General features: G+C 44.2%; 1 protein-coding gene across 5 annotated transcripts in view; it reads right to left on the bottom strand.

Moving 5' to 3' along the window:
- The window catches only part of Lvrn (laeverin), a 58,421-nt gene extending 41,394 nt beyond the window's left edge, over positions 1-17,027 (bottom strand). For 2 of the 5 annotated variants that reach the window (XM_017317999.2, XM_017318000.2), the window contains exon 1: positions 16,291-17,027. Coding sequence is in view for 3 of the 5 variants with exons in the window: in XM_017317997.2 (XP_017173486.1) it covers positions 1,038-1,180; positions 14,976-15,661 (829 nt within the window). In the remaining 2 variants the exon portion in view is untranslated. Of the gene's footprint in view, positions 1-1,037; positions 1,181-14,975; positions 16,057-16,290 lie in introns of those variants that run through there. The other 3 variants (XM_017317997.2, NM_029008.1, XM_017317998.1) reach the window with 3 other exon arrangements.
- Positions 17,028-17,492: the final 465 nt, after the last annotated feature.

Raw genomic sequence — 17,492 nt, 5'->3', positions numbered from 1 at the left:
ACAAACTCAGGTCCTTGTGCTTGCATGGCAAGTATTTACTCACTGTGCATCTCCCAAGTCCCCAGAACTATTTCCAAGTAGTTTCTTTTGTAATGATAACTACTCCAGTATTATCATCACCTACTATACAGTTGAACCAAATCACTACACTTTATCCCATAAATGTATAGAATTATTATAATAATTTTTAAATAAAGAGTACATTTGACAGACACAAGGATGGGATCTTAGGCTAGAATCAGCATCCCAAGTGTTGAGGGCTTAACCGAATGTCCAGCCCATGAGCATTGTAACTGTGGTCCCCAATCTACAACGTCTTTCCCACCTACTTCTATTTTCTAGTGGAGAACACTTCTCAGGGAATTTAATCTAGAGCTGTCTGAGTCTAAATTGAATCAGAAACTGCAATTCCATCTTTGTCATGTTTCAGAGGGGTCAGCAGTGTCCAGGAACCTACAGCTGAAATCATAAACTCAGACGTTGGTGAGGGCTAGCTGGCTGACGTGTTACAGGGTAGTATATAGCTGAAGGATTGTATATAGCAACAGCAAGACTGAGACAGTTTACAGTGGCTCAGCTCCAGTCCAGCTACCCCTTCCAGGCCTTTATTTATTAAAGTCGCATAAACACTGAAAGTCCAGTGTTAATTGAGTGTGAGAGTTACAGAGAGCTAGATTTTTATATACTATCTTTGGATCTTTAAAAGTTAGAAACCAATACAGTCAATATAAGAAAGTCACCCATGGTAAATAAAACTCATCTATGTTTCAGTTCAGACCAAGGACACTAACCCCTTATCAATAAGGATCCATAGTAGGAGCTCTAATTAATGGGCAGGCACACTGTCAGTATGTAGAGATGGTATCATGTCCCCAGATTCCCATACATTAAGAAGAAGGATTGATCGTCTCTAAGTGGAAGGGTCAATACTTATCTCCACGGTTACAATCGATGAAGGCTACTGACACACTGTCTAGAGAAGCTGACATGGAGGCTAACGCTTTCATGTCTACGCAATGACAGGAAGCATTACTTACCCAGCTGGGGCATATTGGAAAGAGCCGCATACCCAGGATGATGGATAACTGTAATATTAAAAGTTGCCTTTAGAGCTGGCTCATCAAAACAAGGGAAAACATGCCTGGCAAATGTTGGCTCCATTTGAGTCGCTACCAGGGCTCTGAAATACATTTTGGGGGGAAAATTATTCATTTTTTTTTTTGGTTTTAGATCAACGGAAGCAAGTATACACACACACACACACACACACACACACACACACACACATACACACGCACACACACACACAGACTCCGCTTCCCGCTGCATCTTAGAGTTCTCGTAAGACCTAAATTAAAAAAATGGTCTCTGTAACTTTCAACCTCAAAATGATTTTTGTCACATTGCATCATAAACCTCTTATAAGCAAAGCAGGGACAAACATAAACATGGAGTGTTAGTCTTTGGAAAGCCAGGATGGCTTCTTTGAGAGTAATCTGTTGCTTTCATCCATCACCAAAGGGTGAGCCAGTCTGAAGAATGTCTTTGTTTTTTCTTTTCTCAAATGTTTCCTCTTCTTTCTAATTGAAAACGTACAGTTCTATTTTGGACACCTCTGGGGGTAAACCATATGGGTACATGCCAACTGAACATTATGTCCTTCAGTTACAGATAGATTGGCCACAGCCCTACTGTGGCTTCTCCTACTTCCGTGGAAAAATACAAAGAAGAGCATACTGCTGTGGTCACTGGAGATTTATGGCAGAAAGCTTAGGGACCAAACCCCATGATGTCAGCTTCACCTTAGTCACATCCTGCCCGAGTGTCTGAAGAGCATGGGTCTCAGCAAACAGCTTTCTCCTTAGTCTTGTTATTTTATTTGCCAAGACTCAGTGACCTGGAGACCTGGCTGTAGAGGACAATAGTGAATGGTGAACTTCCCTTTCAACCGAGGTCCTTACCATCTGCCATGTGTTGACTCTTGCTTCAGGCACCATTTCTAGATAAATAAAGGTAAACCAACACAACCAACCTGAGAGTTCCTGTCCCATCCACTCCTTACCTCTGCAAATCTTTCCTCCGTGGCAAAAGAGCTTCTTTGTTTACATAAAAAAAATGTACAGCTTTAGGAGGGACATACAAGTAGTTAGGACATTCGGAGACCTCTTATGAAAAAAATAAGAGTGAACCATCTCACAGACAGCCCATTGTGGGTGTCCAAACTTTACTGACAAAGCTATAATTAGCATCCAGCCTGTTTGTTCTTCGTGTTTCCCTCATTTTATTATAGCCTTGCTTGTGGAGGCTTAAGGAAGCCTGTGGTTTCACAGTAGCCTGGTCATTCCGCTACCCACTGAATCATTCCAGGCAGGTCACACAATGGCACTTGTGGCAAATATGACACTCTGCACTGCTACTTGAACTCACACCTGTTGTCATACATTATCAGTGAGCAGCTTGATGACAAGTCACCCGTGTTCTCTACATATTCCAGCCTGGCAAGTCACACTCAATATTGATGGCATTTTTTTGTTACAGGTGGGTTGATTATCATTAGGAGTAAACTCAATTCCACAGTTGTCCGAATTACACCTGATCACAAACTGAATACAAGTCATTGTTTGCTCTCCAATTAGAAAGGACCAGAAGCTAGGGAGTTCTGTCTTCTTCTTCTTCTTCTTCTTCTTCTTCTTCTTCTTCTTCTTCTTCTTCTTCTTCTTCTTCTTCTTCTTCTTCTTCTTCTTCTTCTTCTTCTTCTTCTTCTTCTTCTTCTTCTCCTTCTTCTTCTTCTTCTTCTTCTTCTTCTTCTTCTTCTTCTTCTTCTTCTTCTTCTTCTTCTTCCTCCTCCTCCTCCTCCTCCTCCTCCTCCTCCTCCTCCTTCTTTAAACTTGTGTAATTTACAACAGAAGACCAACTTCACAGCTTTGCTGTTGCTATAAAATATAGCCAGCTTTACTAATATATACAAAAGACCCTTCAGTAGCTTTGCAGTGTTGCACAGAATGGCAAAATTGCCTGTTCTGTGATTTGAGTTGCTGTGTTTGAAAAGAGATACAACATTGAACAGAGAACTGAGTCACCTGAGTTCTCCACTAAGATGAACAGAATAAAATACATTTTAAAGGCCATATAACTTCAAGAAAGGTATTTAAAGCCGCTAGACACCTTCTCCCATGGAATGTGTGAATGGGGTTACTTGATCTTAATGACCAATCAGGTGTCCAAAACCATGATACTGGGGGGTGCTGATGAGAAGGAGGACTAGACACATCTAACAAGATGCAGAGAAAGCCTACAGGGTGGCCCTGATTAAGCCACCTGGAGCTGGTAGGAGGGATTCCCTCAAGAGTTCATCCATGCCCCTTGGGAAGTCCACACCTCTTGAAACTAGAACACTCTGAACAGATGGTAACATATCAGTACCAAAGAGAAGAACATGAAGGGAAAAGGCACATCTCGCTACAGAGTATACAATCGGGAACCGGGAGAGCCAAATCCTGAGCCCAAACCACAGAAAGAGAAGTTTGACAGCAGCTCCTCTGTCATGAAGTTTATGAATCTCAAGGAGGTTGCAAGACGGGCAATAGGAAGACCCTTAGACGCTTAGCGGAAACGGGATGAGCTTGGTTATGAGTGGTAAATGAAAGCTTAGAGGGTTGAAGCTATAGCAAACCAAACCCAGAGCAGATGCTTCCACGTCCATGGTTTAAGTCTCCTGAGAAATGAAAGAAAAGAAATCCTCATGAGTTTTCTGCAATGGTTTCTCTGCCTGTTTTTTATATAAACAGTTCAAGAAAATTCCCCACAAGTCACAACCATTTGGCTCTAACCTTAACTGCAAAGGCCAGAGGCAAGCAGCAGCAAGATGATCTTGCTATACCACATCTGAGAATCACACAGTGAGTGTCTTTGCCTTCTCCCTCTGCCTGTGGAGAGAGAGAGGCTGTCTAGCCTTCAGAACACAAGATGATCTGCCATTCTTTCTTCACTTCAAGTTTTATGAAAGCATTCTATGATGGTGTCCCTTTAAGTCTGTGTTTAGCGTGGTCCACTGGCGTGGGAATTACAGTAGGGGAATTTGTCTCCTAGTGCTTCAGCACTGTAGAATATCTTCCACTTCCTCTTGTCTTGCTCTAGAATCATGTCTTCACCTCACTCTGGGACTGGAAGAGGTCACTGGGGCCAAGATCCATGCACTTGGGTTAGTAAGTCTATTTCCATAGGAAAGATATCAATTGTATGCACTCAGTAAAACATTTTATTCCAAATTATTTTATGAACTCCATATGGCTACATCATTCGTTAACAATTGATAAATAGCAGAGCTGGTAAGAGATTAAGTAAAATTCTTCAAGAGTTATAATGCCACAATCTTTAAATATTTTCAGGCAGCACACACCCAGAAATCAAAATGTTTAGTAGAGCTACATGTTCAACCATTGGACTGTGGGTCAACGATTGTCCCATGAATTATGTTTGTTTATTGCAGTGTGTAAGAGAATCTGAAAACTATAGTTTTCACCAGGCAACAAAATATAATAGCTGCAAAATCCACTAGGCCAAAATGATGCCAAATTAGGTTAGGAAGTTCTTCAAAGTAAATGGCCTTGCGATTAGGAGGTCTCTCTTTGAGCAGCTCAAATATAGGAGGACCAGGAAAGCCAGCGAGAGAACATGAGCCAGAGAACAGAACTTTTAGTAAGCAGTGGGTGGTGTTTGCCAAGCCTCGAATGCTGTCAGGGAGTTGGAAGGAGGCACCCAGCTCTAACCTTGAGCTAGTGAAGAGAAGACTCTCAGAAAGCAGCACGAATATTTCTTTCTTTCTTTCTTTTTTGAAAAGATGTATTTATCTTATATGAGTACGCTGCCTTCAGACACACCAGAAGAGGACATCAGATCCCATTACAAATGGCTGCGAGCCACTATGTGGTTGCTGGGAATTGAACTCAGGACCTCTGGAAGAGCAGTCAGTGCTCTTAACTGCTGAGCCATCTCTCCAGCCCCCAATGAATATTTCTCAAAGCTGAAACAGTTAAGGCTGGTGTTCATTCTCCCTGAAAATAACTAAAACTGACCCAGAGTCTGGCTGGACTCTGCTCCTACCCAATGAGGACCTAAGAGGCAACTGAACAGCTGCCTGCTTTGGAGGCAGAGCCAGAGTGGGCTGCTGCCTCCCGATGCCTGGCAGTCCTAGGCAAGGTAGGTTGAATGCCCCACAGTAGAACTTTGGGGACCAGGACACTGTGGACCATAACTCGTACATTCTTGGGTCTTATCTAGTAGAGCCACCCAGAAGGGGATCAAGCAACTTAAAGAGACATTACCTGATGGCTGGACTGAGGAAGCAGTGAAGTCAGTAACCACCTTAGCAGAGCAATAAGATAATCTCCGGCTAAGTTAAGGGATGTGGAGGAGAAAGATCAATGACAAAGAAAGCTAGGAAATGTCAGAAGAGGTACATGTGTCAGGAAAATAAGGCATCACCTAGGCTAGAGTGAGCAATGGCAAGAAGACGAGTTGGAGTAAAAAGTGCCTACTGTGTGACTCTTCTTATGGTGCCTGTCCTACCAGATACCTGTGATGTTGGACCAGCACCTACTAAGATGGACAAGGAGTGGAAGCATAAAGGCAAGAGGTAGATAACTGTGCCTGCTCTACTACAGGTGTCAGCCACGAATCAGGCCCTGGGGCTGGGAGGAAGGATGCAGGGCGAGAGGGAAGCATCAACAGCAAATGCATATGTTGTTGTAGTAACCAGAGCCAGGTTCTCTCGGATTTTGCCTCTGATTGTATCTACAACTTAGTCATGATCAATTGTCTGCCACTTAAAAATAAACATGGAAATATACAGGCTTCACGGGAGGAAAAGGTAGAAGTGTAACTCCACCCCCTAAACTGTAACAAAGAGTGGGAAAATTGAAGCTCTTTTTACTGTTATGCATTTGTGATCTGCATGCGATGATACGCTAATCACATTGGTTTTTAAAAGTTATGGGATGGTAGCAAAATCACCTCCCAGAAAAACCGTTGGTCACACAAAATATGAGTTCAACACCTACCCCAGTGATGAAACTGCCTCCTTCCTCCTCTCCATCGACAACACGTGCCTGGTACTAGAGTTCACCGACCTTGTTTTGAGACACACACACATTCCTTTCCCAGGATTGCTCAATTTTCTGTTTTGAAAGTGTGTCATACTCCAGGCATTGTGTCAGATTTCTTAGCATAAGAAGCAACTTCCAGGAAGTCTTCTAAAACTCCGAGTTCGCTCTGCCTGATTTTGATCATGTTACTGTCTCCTTTATCTGACTGCAATAAAGATCTGGAATTTTTTTACAACTCTTCTGTAAATTCCTTCCCTGGGGCTTTCTCATTTCCCTTCTCTAAATTCCTCCCGCTACCTCTCATATTTTATCAGGTGAATACCATGATCAAAATGCAAGAATATTCCCAAGAATTCAAGAACATGGTTATATATCTGTTCTAATTAAGTTAAGAAGTAGGGACCAGCCAGATGGATCAGTAGGTTAAGATGCTAGCTGCCAAGCCAGCTGATCTTAGTTTGACCCCCAGGACCCAGAGGTGGAAGGGGAAACACAGTTCCCAAAAGTTATCCCCTGAACTTCATACACACAAACACAGGCACAGCATAAGTAAATGCAAAATTTTAAAAGAAGAAACTTCAAATAACTTAAAAGTAAAAAGGAGCTTGTAAAACCCTGCCATGTTAAATTACAGATGTGAACCCCCATTCCCTGGGAACTTAGAACAAGGGAAAACAGACTCAATGCTTCTGTTTCTGAATTCTAAAGGCATGGAATAATTGGGATGAAATATAGTAATGCATACTTGTGAATAAAACCTTTCTAAAGATTTTTTTTTTTGAGATAGGGTCTTTCTACATAGCCCTGGCTGGCCTTGAACTCACAGAGCTCTGCCCACCTCTGTCCCATGACTCTGGGATTAATAGCACATACCACCACACATAGCTCTGAAAGGTAATTAAAGAAGACTTACCTAAGTGGAGCAGATGGGAAGATAATGGCTGAGTAGGGAACTAAGGAGACCCTAGCGGATACCAAGTGTTGGCAAAGAAATACAGCATCTAGAATTCTCTGTTACTATTGACGAAAATTGCAAGTGGTCAAATGCCTTGGAAAATAGTTTTTTTGCATTTTTCAAACATGCACCTACCATGTTATACAGCCATTCTACCCTTGATACAGTATCAAAAGAAGCAAATTTACATAAAGATCTCTGTGTGGATATTTCTGGAAGTTTTTTTTTTTTTTTAAAGGCGTGCGCCACCGGCTTTTTCTTTTTCTTTCTTTCTTTTTATTTTTTTAAGTTTTATTTATTATGATATGTAAGTATAGTGTAGTTGTCTTCAGACACACCAGAAGAGGGCATTAGATCTCATTAGAGGTGGTTGTGAGCCACCATGTGGTTGCTGGGATTTGAACTCAGGACTTCGTGACTCAGTGCTCTTAACCACTAAGCCATCTTGCCAGCCCAAAAATTCAGCTTTTTTTTTTTTTTTTTTTTTTTGGTTTTTTGAGACAGGGTTTCTCTGTATAGCCCTGGCTGTCCTGGAACTCACTCTGTAGACCAGGCTGGCCTCGAACTCAGAAATGCGCCTGCTTCTGCCTCCCGAGTGCTGGGACTAAAGGCGTGTGCCACCACGCCTGGCAGAAGATTTCTTTGTAACAAAATATTTTGTAGTAGATTTCTTTGTAATACTGTAAATGATCTAAATATCTTATAAATGTGTTTGAGAACAAATGGAAACTCATTTTTAATATTCTGATATGTAGTAGGTTAAAAACAAATGGACAGTAAAAGATACATTGTGGGAACTCAGGCTTTAGAAAGCTGGAGTAGGAAGACTGGGAAATGCTGGTGTAGAATGGACCCTGCCCTAAACAGTCTTTCAAAAGCTGATGTGGACAGTTCAAGAAGAATCTGGAATTCTTTTTTTTTTAAATTATTTTTTTATTCACTTCACATCGATCTCAGTCCCTCTTCCTCCTCTCCTCCCAATCCCATCCTTACAAATCCCTCCCCTCGTTACTCCCATCCCTATTCAGAGAAGGGGAAGCCCCCTTGGGTACCACCCACCCTGGGACATCCAGTCACAAAAAGACTAAGTTCATCCTTTCACAGAGGACAAGCCATATAGGGGAAGGGGATCCAATGGCAGGCAACAGAGTCAGAGACAACTCCTGTTCCAATTAAAGACCAAGCTATACATCTGCTACAAATGTGTAGGGGGCCTAGATGAAGCCCCTACATGTTCTTTGTTTGTTGGTTCAGTCTCTGTGATGCCCCATGGGCCCAGGCTAGTTGACTATGTAGGTTGTCTTGGGGTGTCCTTGACCCTCTATTCTCCACTCTTTGACAAGACTCCCTGAGCTCTGCCTGCTGTTTGGCTGTGGGTCTCTGCATCTATTTTCATATGCTGTTCAATTAAACCTCTTGGGAGACAGTTATGCAATCAGTTTGGCAATTTCTCAGAAAATTGGGAACAGTTCTACCCCAAGGCCCAGCTATACAACTTCTGGACATATACCCAAAAGATGCTGCACCATACTACAAAGACACTTGCTCAACTAGGCTCATAACAGCTTTATTTGTAATAGCAGGAAACTGGAAACAACCTAGATATCCCTCAACTGAAGAAGGAATAAAGAAAATGTGGTATGTTTACACAATGGAATACTAGTCACCCATTAAAAGCAAAGACATCAACCTCCCAGCACTCGGGAGGCAGAGGCAGGTAGATTTCTGAGTTCGAGGCCAGCCTGGTCTACAAAGTGAGTTCCAGGACAGCCAGGGCTATACAGAGAAACCCTGTCTCAGAAAACCAAAAAACAAACCAAAACAAGCAAACAAACAAACAAACAAACAAAAAACAAAGACATCATGAATTTTGCAGGCAAATGGATGGAATTTGAGATTATCATCCTGACTGAGTAGCCCAGACCTAGAAAGACATCCATGGTATGCACTCACTTATAAGTGGATAGTAGCCAAAAAGTACAAGATAACCATGCTATAATCCACAGACCCAAAGAAACTAAGTTAACAAAGAAGGCCCAAGGGAGGATGCTTGAATCTTACTCAGAAGGGAAAACAAAATAGCCGTCAGAGATGGATGAAGGAAGGGAACTCAGTGAGAGAGGAGTTGAAAGAGGGGGTGACAAGGGGAATACAGATGGGGATCAGGTGTGGGGAAAGGAGGTGTGAGAAAGGACTGGGAGTGAGAATGGAAATTGATGGGGGCATCTCTGGGACAAACTGGAAACCTGGGACAGGGGAGGCTCACAGGAGTCTATTGGGCAACCTTAGCTGAGACTCCTAGCAGCTGGGGATATGGAAACTGAGGTGGGCATCTCCTGTAACCAGTGAAAGGAGGGGGACATCAACCCACCCATAAAACCCAAAATCTGTCCTGCCTGCAAGATGAAGCAGAGACTGAGGGAATGACTAATGACTGCCCTAACTTGAGACCCATCTCATGGGAGAGAGCCATCCCTGAGACTATTGATGTATGCTTGCAGACAGGAGCATAGGATCTGGAATTTCTAATGAAGGTCTGAACTTTATTAGTAGTTAATTTTCTGAGGGGTTCAGGTTAAAGATCTGTCTCTGGGGCCTGGCGAGATGGCTCAGTGGTTAAAGAGCACATATTACTGTGTTCAATCCCTAACACCCACATAGTGGTCCACAATTACCAGTAACTCTAGTTCCAGGGGGTCTGGCATCCTCTTCTGACCTCCATGGCTATCACTCACTCATGGAACACAGACTCATGCAAAACATTTGAATGTACAATACAAATAAATAAGTCTTTAAAAAAAGAGAGAAAGAGAGAGGTCTCCCCAAAGTCTATTTATGTTGCAACAGTAATAAGTGGCCGTAGCCTCTGGTATTGTTTTAAATATTGTTTTCCTCAGCACATGCCTGCACTTGGAAAGATGAGGCAGAAGGATAGTGACGTGGGAGCCAGTTTGGACTGAACAGCAAGAACCTATTTCAAAATAAAAAATTAAAAAACCTGCCTTTCTTACATCAGTGTACTCATCTTCAAGGAACAGAAACAGAACATGATGCTCAGTACTCTTGAACTGCTGGGACTAACTTTACCCTCAGGACTGTATTTCATAAAGGGTTTCATTCGTTCTTTAAAATGGCCAGAGTCAAGTTGTAGGAATTTAGAATGTTTGATTGACTCATGTGGTATATACCAGAAAAACAAACAAACAAAAAAACCCAAAAAAACCCCACAGGCTCTAATGATGAAGCAACCATCACCAACTGAACAAATGTGCTTCCATGTAAGAACATGATATAAATCCCCTGCAATGGATTCCAAAGGACAGTAACACTTGTACACAGCAGAGTTGGTAGTACAATGTCTTATGGACTTCTCAATAATTGATTAGAAGCCATGATGAAACAGTTGTGTGTGCGGGGTGATGAGCTGCTGGTAGGCTATCACCAAAATTTACCTTTCAGAACTCAGATGTGTAAAACCAACTGTCTCACACTCCGAGATCTACATTTTTCACTCATGACACAGAAAAAGCATGCAGGCTCATCAATTAGAGGAACTTGATCGTGACCGTGTAAATCAATCTTGTGCCAGGGAAAAGCCAGTTCAAAACCCAAACTTCTTTTCAAGACTCCCTAGTTCTTTAGGATAAAAAAAAAAAATCTAAGATGCATCTTTCTACTCCCAGATGTCCTAGTGAAAAAGGAAAAGAAAGAGGAAACTTCTCAGAAAGAGAAGAGTTTGCCTCCTAACCGGATCCATGTGACAGCGTTTTCTGGACTGGCGTGACATGAATCACAATAACTCACAATAACCAAGGCTCAGTGGTTTTCAATGATGCAAAGATCCTCTTCTGGACTCCTACGTGTTCAGCCCCTCACCAGAGCCTGGCTAACCTCCCTTTGAAGCCATCTTAAACAGTTGCGTCTATAGTGTCCACCACAATATTTATTTTTATTCTTGGCATGGTGTAGCTATCCAGCCAATACCCTCCATCCTTTAGAGTCCCTCAGACCTCCAATGCAGTGTTTAGGGTCCATGACCTAAGACATTTGTATTCTGTGAATTAGGAACCACACTCTTTGTAGTGTCAGGCTGACAGGGCTCCCATGGAACTACTTTGACTGTACGCCTACATAGTTCCTGGATTAATCTGACCTCAGGGTCAATCTGTAGGCAATATGGAGAATACAAACATTCCTCCCTTGCTTAGAGTAGGAACAGTTCTGAGGTGTGGCTCAGTCTTGGGAACTTTTCTTGCTAGGGCTTCATCTGATCTCACATCCTATGTTGACTTTTCCCCCAGTCAGACCACACCAGTCTGTATCTCTTCTTTCCTGGAAACACTTCCCAAAAATTGCTTTCAGGGGACAGGAGAGATGACTCACAGGCTCCTTTTCCAGAAGACCTGGGTTTGATTCCCAGCACTGAGATGGTTAGCTATCTCTAACTCCAGTCCTAGGAGATCAAATGGCCTCTTCTGGCTTCTGTAGGCACCAGGCAAGCTCACAGCCACAAACACATGTGCAGACAAAACATGAATACACATAAAATAAAATAAAATAATTTTAAAAAAATATTACTTTCCCAGGAAAATTTGAGTTCATACCCTTGTCACACATACTTGCTCTCTCCATTCGCCCCCCCCCCTCTCTTTCTCACTCTCTCTCTCCCCTCCATTCCTGCCTCCCTATAGTAAAGGGACTCACCTACCTCATTGTTCAGTAACCTTTTACCCAAAGAGTATAAAATTAAGCCTGGATCAATACATTCAAAATCAACCAACATAATACGTATGTTAAGAAGCTAAAGAAGAAAAATCATATTAGCACAAAAATTATGTGGAAAAGGTATTTCATAAAATCCAACAACTGTTCATACGAAATACATAAAGAACTCAAGAAACTAGGCATTAACACACCAAATAATCCAATTAAAAATGGGGTGCGGATCTAAATAGAGAATTCGCAGAAGAGGAATCTCAAATGGCCAATAAATAAATAAATAAATAAATAAATAAATAAATAAATAAATAACAAAAAAGAAAAACAATGAAATATTAACACGATTGAGAGACCCGGAGGGGATAGGGACTCTACAGGAAGACCAAGAGTCAACTGGCCTGGACCACTGGGGACTCCCAGAGACTGAACCACCAACCAAAGAGTATATATGGGCTGGACCTAAGCCCCCTCCCTATATATGTAGCAGATGTTGAGTCTCCATGTGGGTCCCCCAACTACTGGAGTAGAGACTGTCCCTGAATCTGTTGTCTGCCTGCATATCCCGTTCCCCAAAATGGGCTGCCTTACCTGGCCTCACTGGGAGAGGATGTGCCTAGTCCTGCACTGACTTGATGTGCTTGGGTGGAGTGATGCTCAGGGAGGCCTCAGAATTCTCAGCTACTTTGGAAAGAAATATGACAGGTTTTCAGAAAATTGGGAACTGATCTACGTCAAGACATAGCTGTACCACTTTGGGGCATGTATTCAAAGGATGCTCCATCCTACCACAAGGATCTCCGTGGGGAGCAGAAATAGAATAGATTTTGAAGGTGGACTGGGGGCAGGAACAAGGTGGGAACCGGAGGGATCAGACTGGAGGAATGAAGGAAGAGCTCAGTGGGGCAACGACTGGACCTGGTGGGGTGCCATTTTGGGAGTGAAGTTAAAACCTAGCGCAATGGAAACTCCGTGGGATCTATGAGGGTGACCCTAGCAAAGACTCCTTCCTAGTGATGGGGTGTTGTGGAGCCTGAATCCTCCATCTCCTATAACAAGGCATGGCTTCTAGTGGCACCAAGCCAGCCACAAAACCTTCAACCTACAATTTGTCCTTCCTGCAAGATGTGCCAGGGTAAAGGTGATGTAGAAGTTGTGGGAGTGGCCAACCAAGAACTTGTTCAACTTGAGACCCATGCTGTGAGACTGAGCTTGTGTCTGACAATGCCTGGAGGGCCAGGAACCAGAGACTGGATAGCCCAAAGACTTAGGTAGAACCAAACAGGACTGGTTAAAAAAAATGGAATGATGCCTAATGACACTCTGCACAGTATCCTAACACCGACCGTTAATTGTATCTATTCCAGGGATGGAGGAACAGACTCGGGGAAGTGCAGAGACAGGCTCAGCAGCAAACTCAGGGCCTGGTCAGCAGTCACGGTGTACTGGGCCACCAGACATCATTCTGTACAGGTTCGTTGTGACCCCAGCTTCAAGCATATTTTTGTTTTGCGTCTAGAAGCAGAGGCAGAACAACTTGTTGGTAATAGCTCTTCAGAAACTCCCATCTAGAACTCTCTTTGGCCTTTGATGTTCTGAAAATCTGGTTCGTCTTGACTGGTTCAATAGGAAAATGGACTGGCTCTCTCCTCTCCCATGTTAGCTGGCCTGGACAGAACAGAGAGACAAGACAGGTCGGCTTTCCCCACCAGGACAGAGAGAAAGAAAGGCTGGGTCCAGCAAACAAGCCAAGATGTGTGGACAGTAGAAACCTCTGCCACATGCCCCGTGTTTCAAGACTGCAAGACTGAGGCTCGGTTATGTCAAACCATTCTCAGTGTAGTGTAACTTGTTTCTCACACCATTGCTTTTTATTTTTATTCTTTTGGTTTTCTGAGACAGGGTTTCTCTGTATAGCCTGGCTGTCCTGGAACTCACTCTGAAGTCCAGGCTGGCCTTGAACTCAGAAATCCTCCTGCCTCTGCCTCCCGAGTGCTGGAATTAAAAGCGTGTGCCACCACTGCCTGGCTTCACATCATTCTTAAGAGAAAATTTCAAGTTGTTTTTCAAGAACTAATGCATTGACAGAGGAAAAGCGAACACAACACCCTTTAAAAGTTAAGATGGCTTATCCACTAAAGGGGCTCATTAAACGTATTTAAGACCTTTGAAACTTTGAAAAAAAAAACTTGTTAGAGGAGGTTTAGCATGTGCTTCAATGTGGCTGCTGCCCCTCAGCATCCAAAAACATTTCCTCTAATAAATGGCAGTATACACGGATCTGTGCAGACTACAAATGTTCCCCCAATGAGTGAATGAAGGAAGTCATTATCCAATTTTCACAATATTGGCAGCTTTTCAGTAGTGTGACCTCAGAGACTGCAAGAGAAGATTCTTGAGCAGTGGCTGGAAACACCCCCTGTCAGAGAAATTACCGAAAGCGAGTGTATGAAGAACATGTGTACAGTTAGGTGGGATCGAATCCCAACAGAGGAATCCCAGAAGGGTCTGGCTCAGAAGTTTGGTAGAACGCGTCATATGCCACAGATTGTCAGCAAAAGGAGATGAGAGCCCTGATGGAGGCAGGACAGAAAATTGAATTGCTATTCTGACTGTTAGTAAAACAAAACACACAGAAAAGGATATGGGACAGAAGGATATGTTTCTAGAGCTGCAGCTATCTGGGTTGGGTGGAGCAGGGCGGAGCAAAGCTGAGAGCTCAGAGCTTCCTAGCAGAGAATATTAAGAGAGAAGAAAGGTGCTTCTAGCTTCTCCCCGACCTAAAGGTCAGAAGCACTGGATGGTTCTGACCCCTTTGGTGGGTAGATGCAAACAGGTGTGTTTCTGGGATCTCTTGGTCACTAGCAGTAATTGATTCAAATATCGATCTTTAAGAACGGAATCATTTGTTTAGAGAGTTAAAATGTTCTGGATAGAGAAAGGCTTTCTTAAAACAACAACAAAACCGAAACATTCTAAGATTAAAAACAACCTCAATTTGGGCAAGTTGGATGAGCAGAAGTAGGGCTGAAAAGTAACCAGAGGAGAGACCTGGGTCTCAATGTCTTCAGAGTTTCAGAGGAGGTGAAAGAAGGAAGTCTTCACCTCTAGGAGAGGAGAAAATGTATTTCACAGGGTAGAAGATGGATGGACACTGAGGACGGGCGGGGTTGCATGCAGGACTGGGCCATAGCCCTTACCTGAGCTCATCTTCATCATGGTAGAGGTTCAGAAAGAGCCCTTCTAAGCCAACCTGAAGCACCTGGCCAGAGAAGTGGAAACTCAGCTCATATCTGCTACCTGGCTCCAAGGATTGGCCCAGATCCAGCACCACGAATTGCATGTCCGGCGCAAACCACACTTTCTCCACCTGCACGCGGCCTACAGTGGCGTTCCTAGTGTCCTGGGCCAGAGGACCCCACACTTCCACTTGCTTGTAATTCAGAAGGAAGCTATGCAGCAACAATCTCGAGGAGGCCACTGTGCAGCGTACCGTGATGTTCACGCGACCCGTGAAGGTCAAATTCGGTGGGGACAGCTTATCCGGCTGCAGCCAGGGCCACAGCTCCAGATCATAGTGAAGTGGGACAAGCCAGGGAGGCAGGCGCAGATGATCCCAGGGCCCCGACGGAGGTCCCAAGTCTTGGGAGGTCCCCACCGTGGGCTCCTGTGCGGGGGTTGGTAGCGCCCACTCCTGGCCGCCGGGAGGCCACAATGAGGTGTTCTTCACCCGGGAGTTACCCTGCTCCGAAGGCTGGACGTGAGCGCAGCTGCCATACAAGGAAGCCAGAGCCACTAGCACCAGCAGGAGCACGGCTGTCAGCGCGGCCAGCAGCAGGGCCACCCCGCGGCTCACATAGACGCCGGAGCTGAAAGGACGGCTCATGGCGGGAGACTGGGGTAGGAGAACTCGGAGACTAGCGACAGACAGCGGGTTAAACCCAGGACGGGATGTGCAAGGATGGGACACCTTCCCAGTCCCTCCGCTCTTGTTCTGTCCCTCCTCCTCTAGGAGCCCGAGAAGACTGGGACTGAAGAAAGCGCCTGGGACCACGGTTTTCCCCTCCCCTAACCAGATCCAGATCCTGCCTACCTACCCGCGCCCCAGCAGACTTTGGGAGGAAGGGCGGACCCCTCACCAGGGAGCACTCCCCTTTGGTCCTCGCGGGGAGGCACCGTCAAACAAAGCTCCCATCTGGATGTCCTCGACGGTTGTTTGTTTGTTTGTTGTTTTGGATTAGTGGGACTGACTGAGTAAGAAAGGGTCAGGTTCCTGTGGGAGGGGGTGGGGTAAGGTTTTGAAGACGCTCTCCAAGCTGAGTCTGCAAAGAGCGACCAAGGCGCCTTACTAACAAACATCTGAACCAAAGTTGGTGTCCCCAAGTCACGTTCAGATTAAACTGGGTACACACGCTGCTCAGACAGCAAGCGTGAGTTTAGGGGTTTTGCTGGATCTGGGAGACTAAAATCAATCAATCAAACAAACAAACAAAAGCAGGGAGCAGGGAGCGATACCTAGTGTATGGAAAGGAGCGAAGCGAGTGGACGGATGAAAAGCCTCCGCTTAGGTCCGCAACTTTGCCAGGAGCGGGATTTGGGTCTCTGTTTCCTCACAAGGCAAGAGGAACTCCTGCTTATAAAATCCGATCATCTCAAGCAAAGAAGATAAAGCTCTCTCTCCAGGGGTTGCCCTGTTTTCTGGTGGTGCCCTAACTAAAGAGTTCTTTGGCACGCCAGGCATCTGTTTGCTATTTAGCCTGTGTGTCTGGGCGGGTTCTCCGCCAGTGCACGGAGTCCTGTCTTGGCTCTGCAGGCACCGGAGTACACGCCGCTGGGCGAATTAAAAAAGCCATGATTAAGATCTGTTGAAGGCTGAAGATACATTTCAGAGTATCCAGTCTTTAAACATCTTCTTTTTCCCTCCAGAGTTGTTGGTGGAAAAGCTTCTGCCTGGCAGCTGTGACAGAGGATTAGCATTCCCATTTTGCCCTAATTCTCCCACTGATGAAATCCTTTCAGCTGAGGGTGGACCGCACCGAACCTCGCGGGAAATGTGTGTTTCCTCCTTCCTCCAACCGAAATCAATCAAATCAACACCACTAAAACGCGGAGGTAGAAGTCAGTTTGATAGTAAACTTTAAAGATGGCCTGTCATCTGTGGGCCAGTCTCCTACTCCTTGGTTGGCTTTGCTTCTTCAGAAAAGAGAAAATCGGGTGTAAAAATAATTGTGACCATGTGCCTGATTCTCAGAAGATTCTGGGTGGACATGAGAAGCAAGTTTCCTCTCTGCTGTGATCTAGGGTCACAGGGTTTGTCATCAGATGGAAACTGTGACTGAGCTAGTTAATTGATCAACTAATAAATCGACTAATACATTGATTTTATGCTCCCCATTTCTCCCTCCCACCCTCACTCTCCCAGACAAAGAAAGAGGCAGAGAGACAGAAACTAAGAGACAGAGACAAAGAGAGACACAGAGAGAGTCAGAGAGAGTCAGATATATAGAGATGGAGACAGAAAGAGAAATAGAATCATAGGATTACAGGCATAGACACAATGGCCAGTTCCTTCTATTTTTATGTGCACATTCTATAGATATTTTCTTTGAGATTATTATGGACATTATATTTGATATTTCTAAGTGATATCAGAGCTAGAGAGATGGCTCAGAGGTTAAGAGGACTGGCTGTTCTTCCATAGGTTCTGAGTTCATTTC

This window comes from Mus musculus, chromosome 18 (genome assembly GCF_000001635.26).
Source record: "Mus musculus strain C57BL/6J chromosome 18, GRCm38.p6 C57BL/6J".
NCBI classification, from domain to species: Eukaryota; Metazoa; Chordata; class Mammalia; order Rodentia; family Muridae; genus Mus; species Mus musculus.
This window is presented reverse-complemented; position numbering and strand designations above follow the sequence as displayed.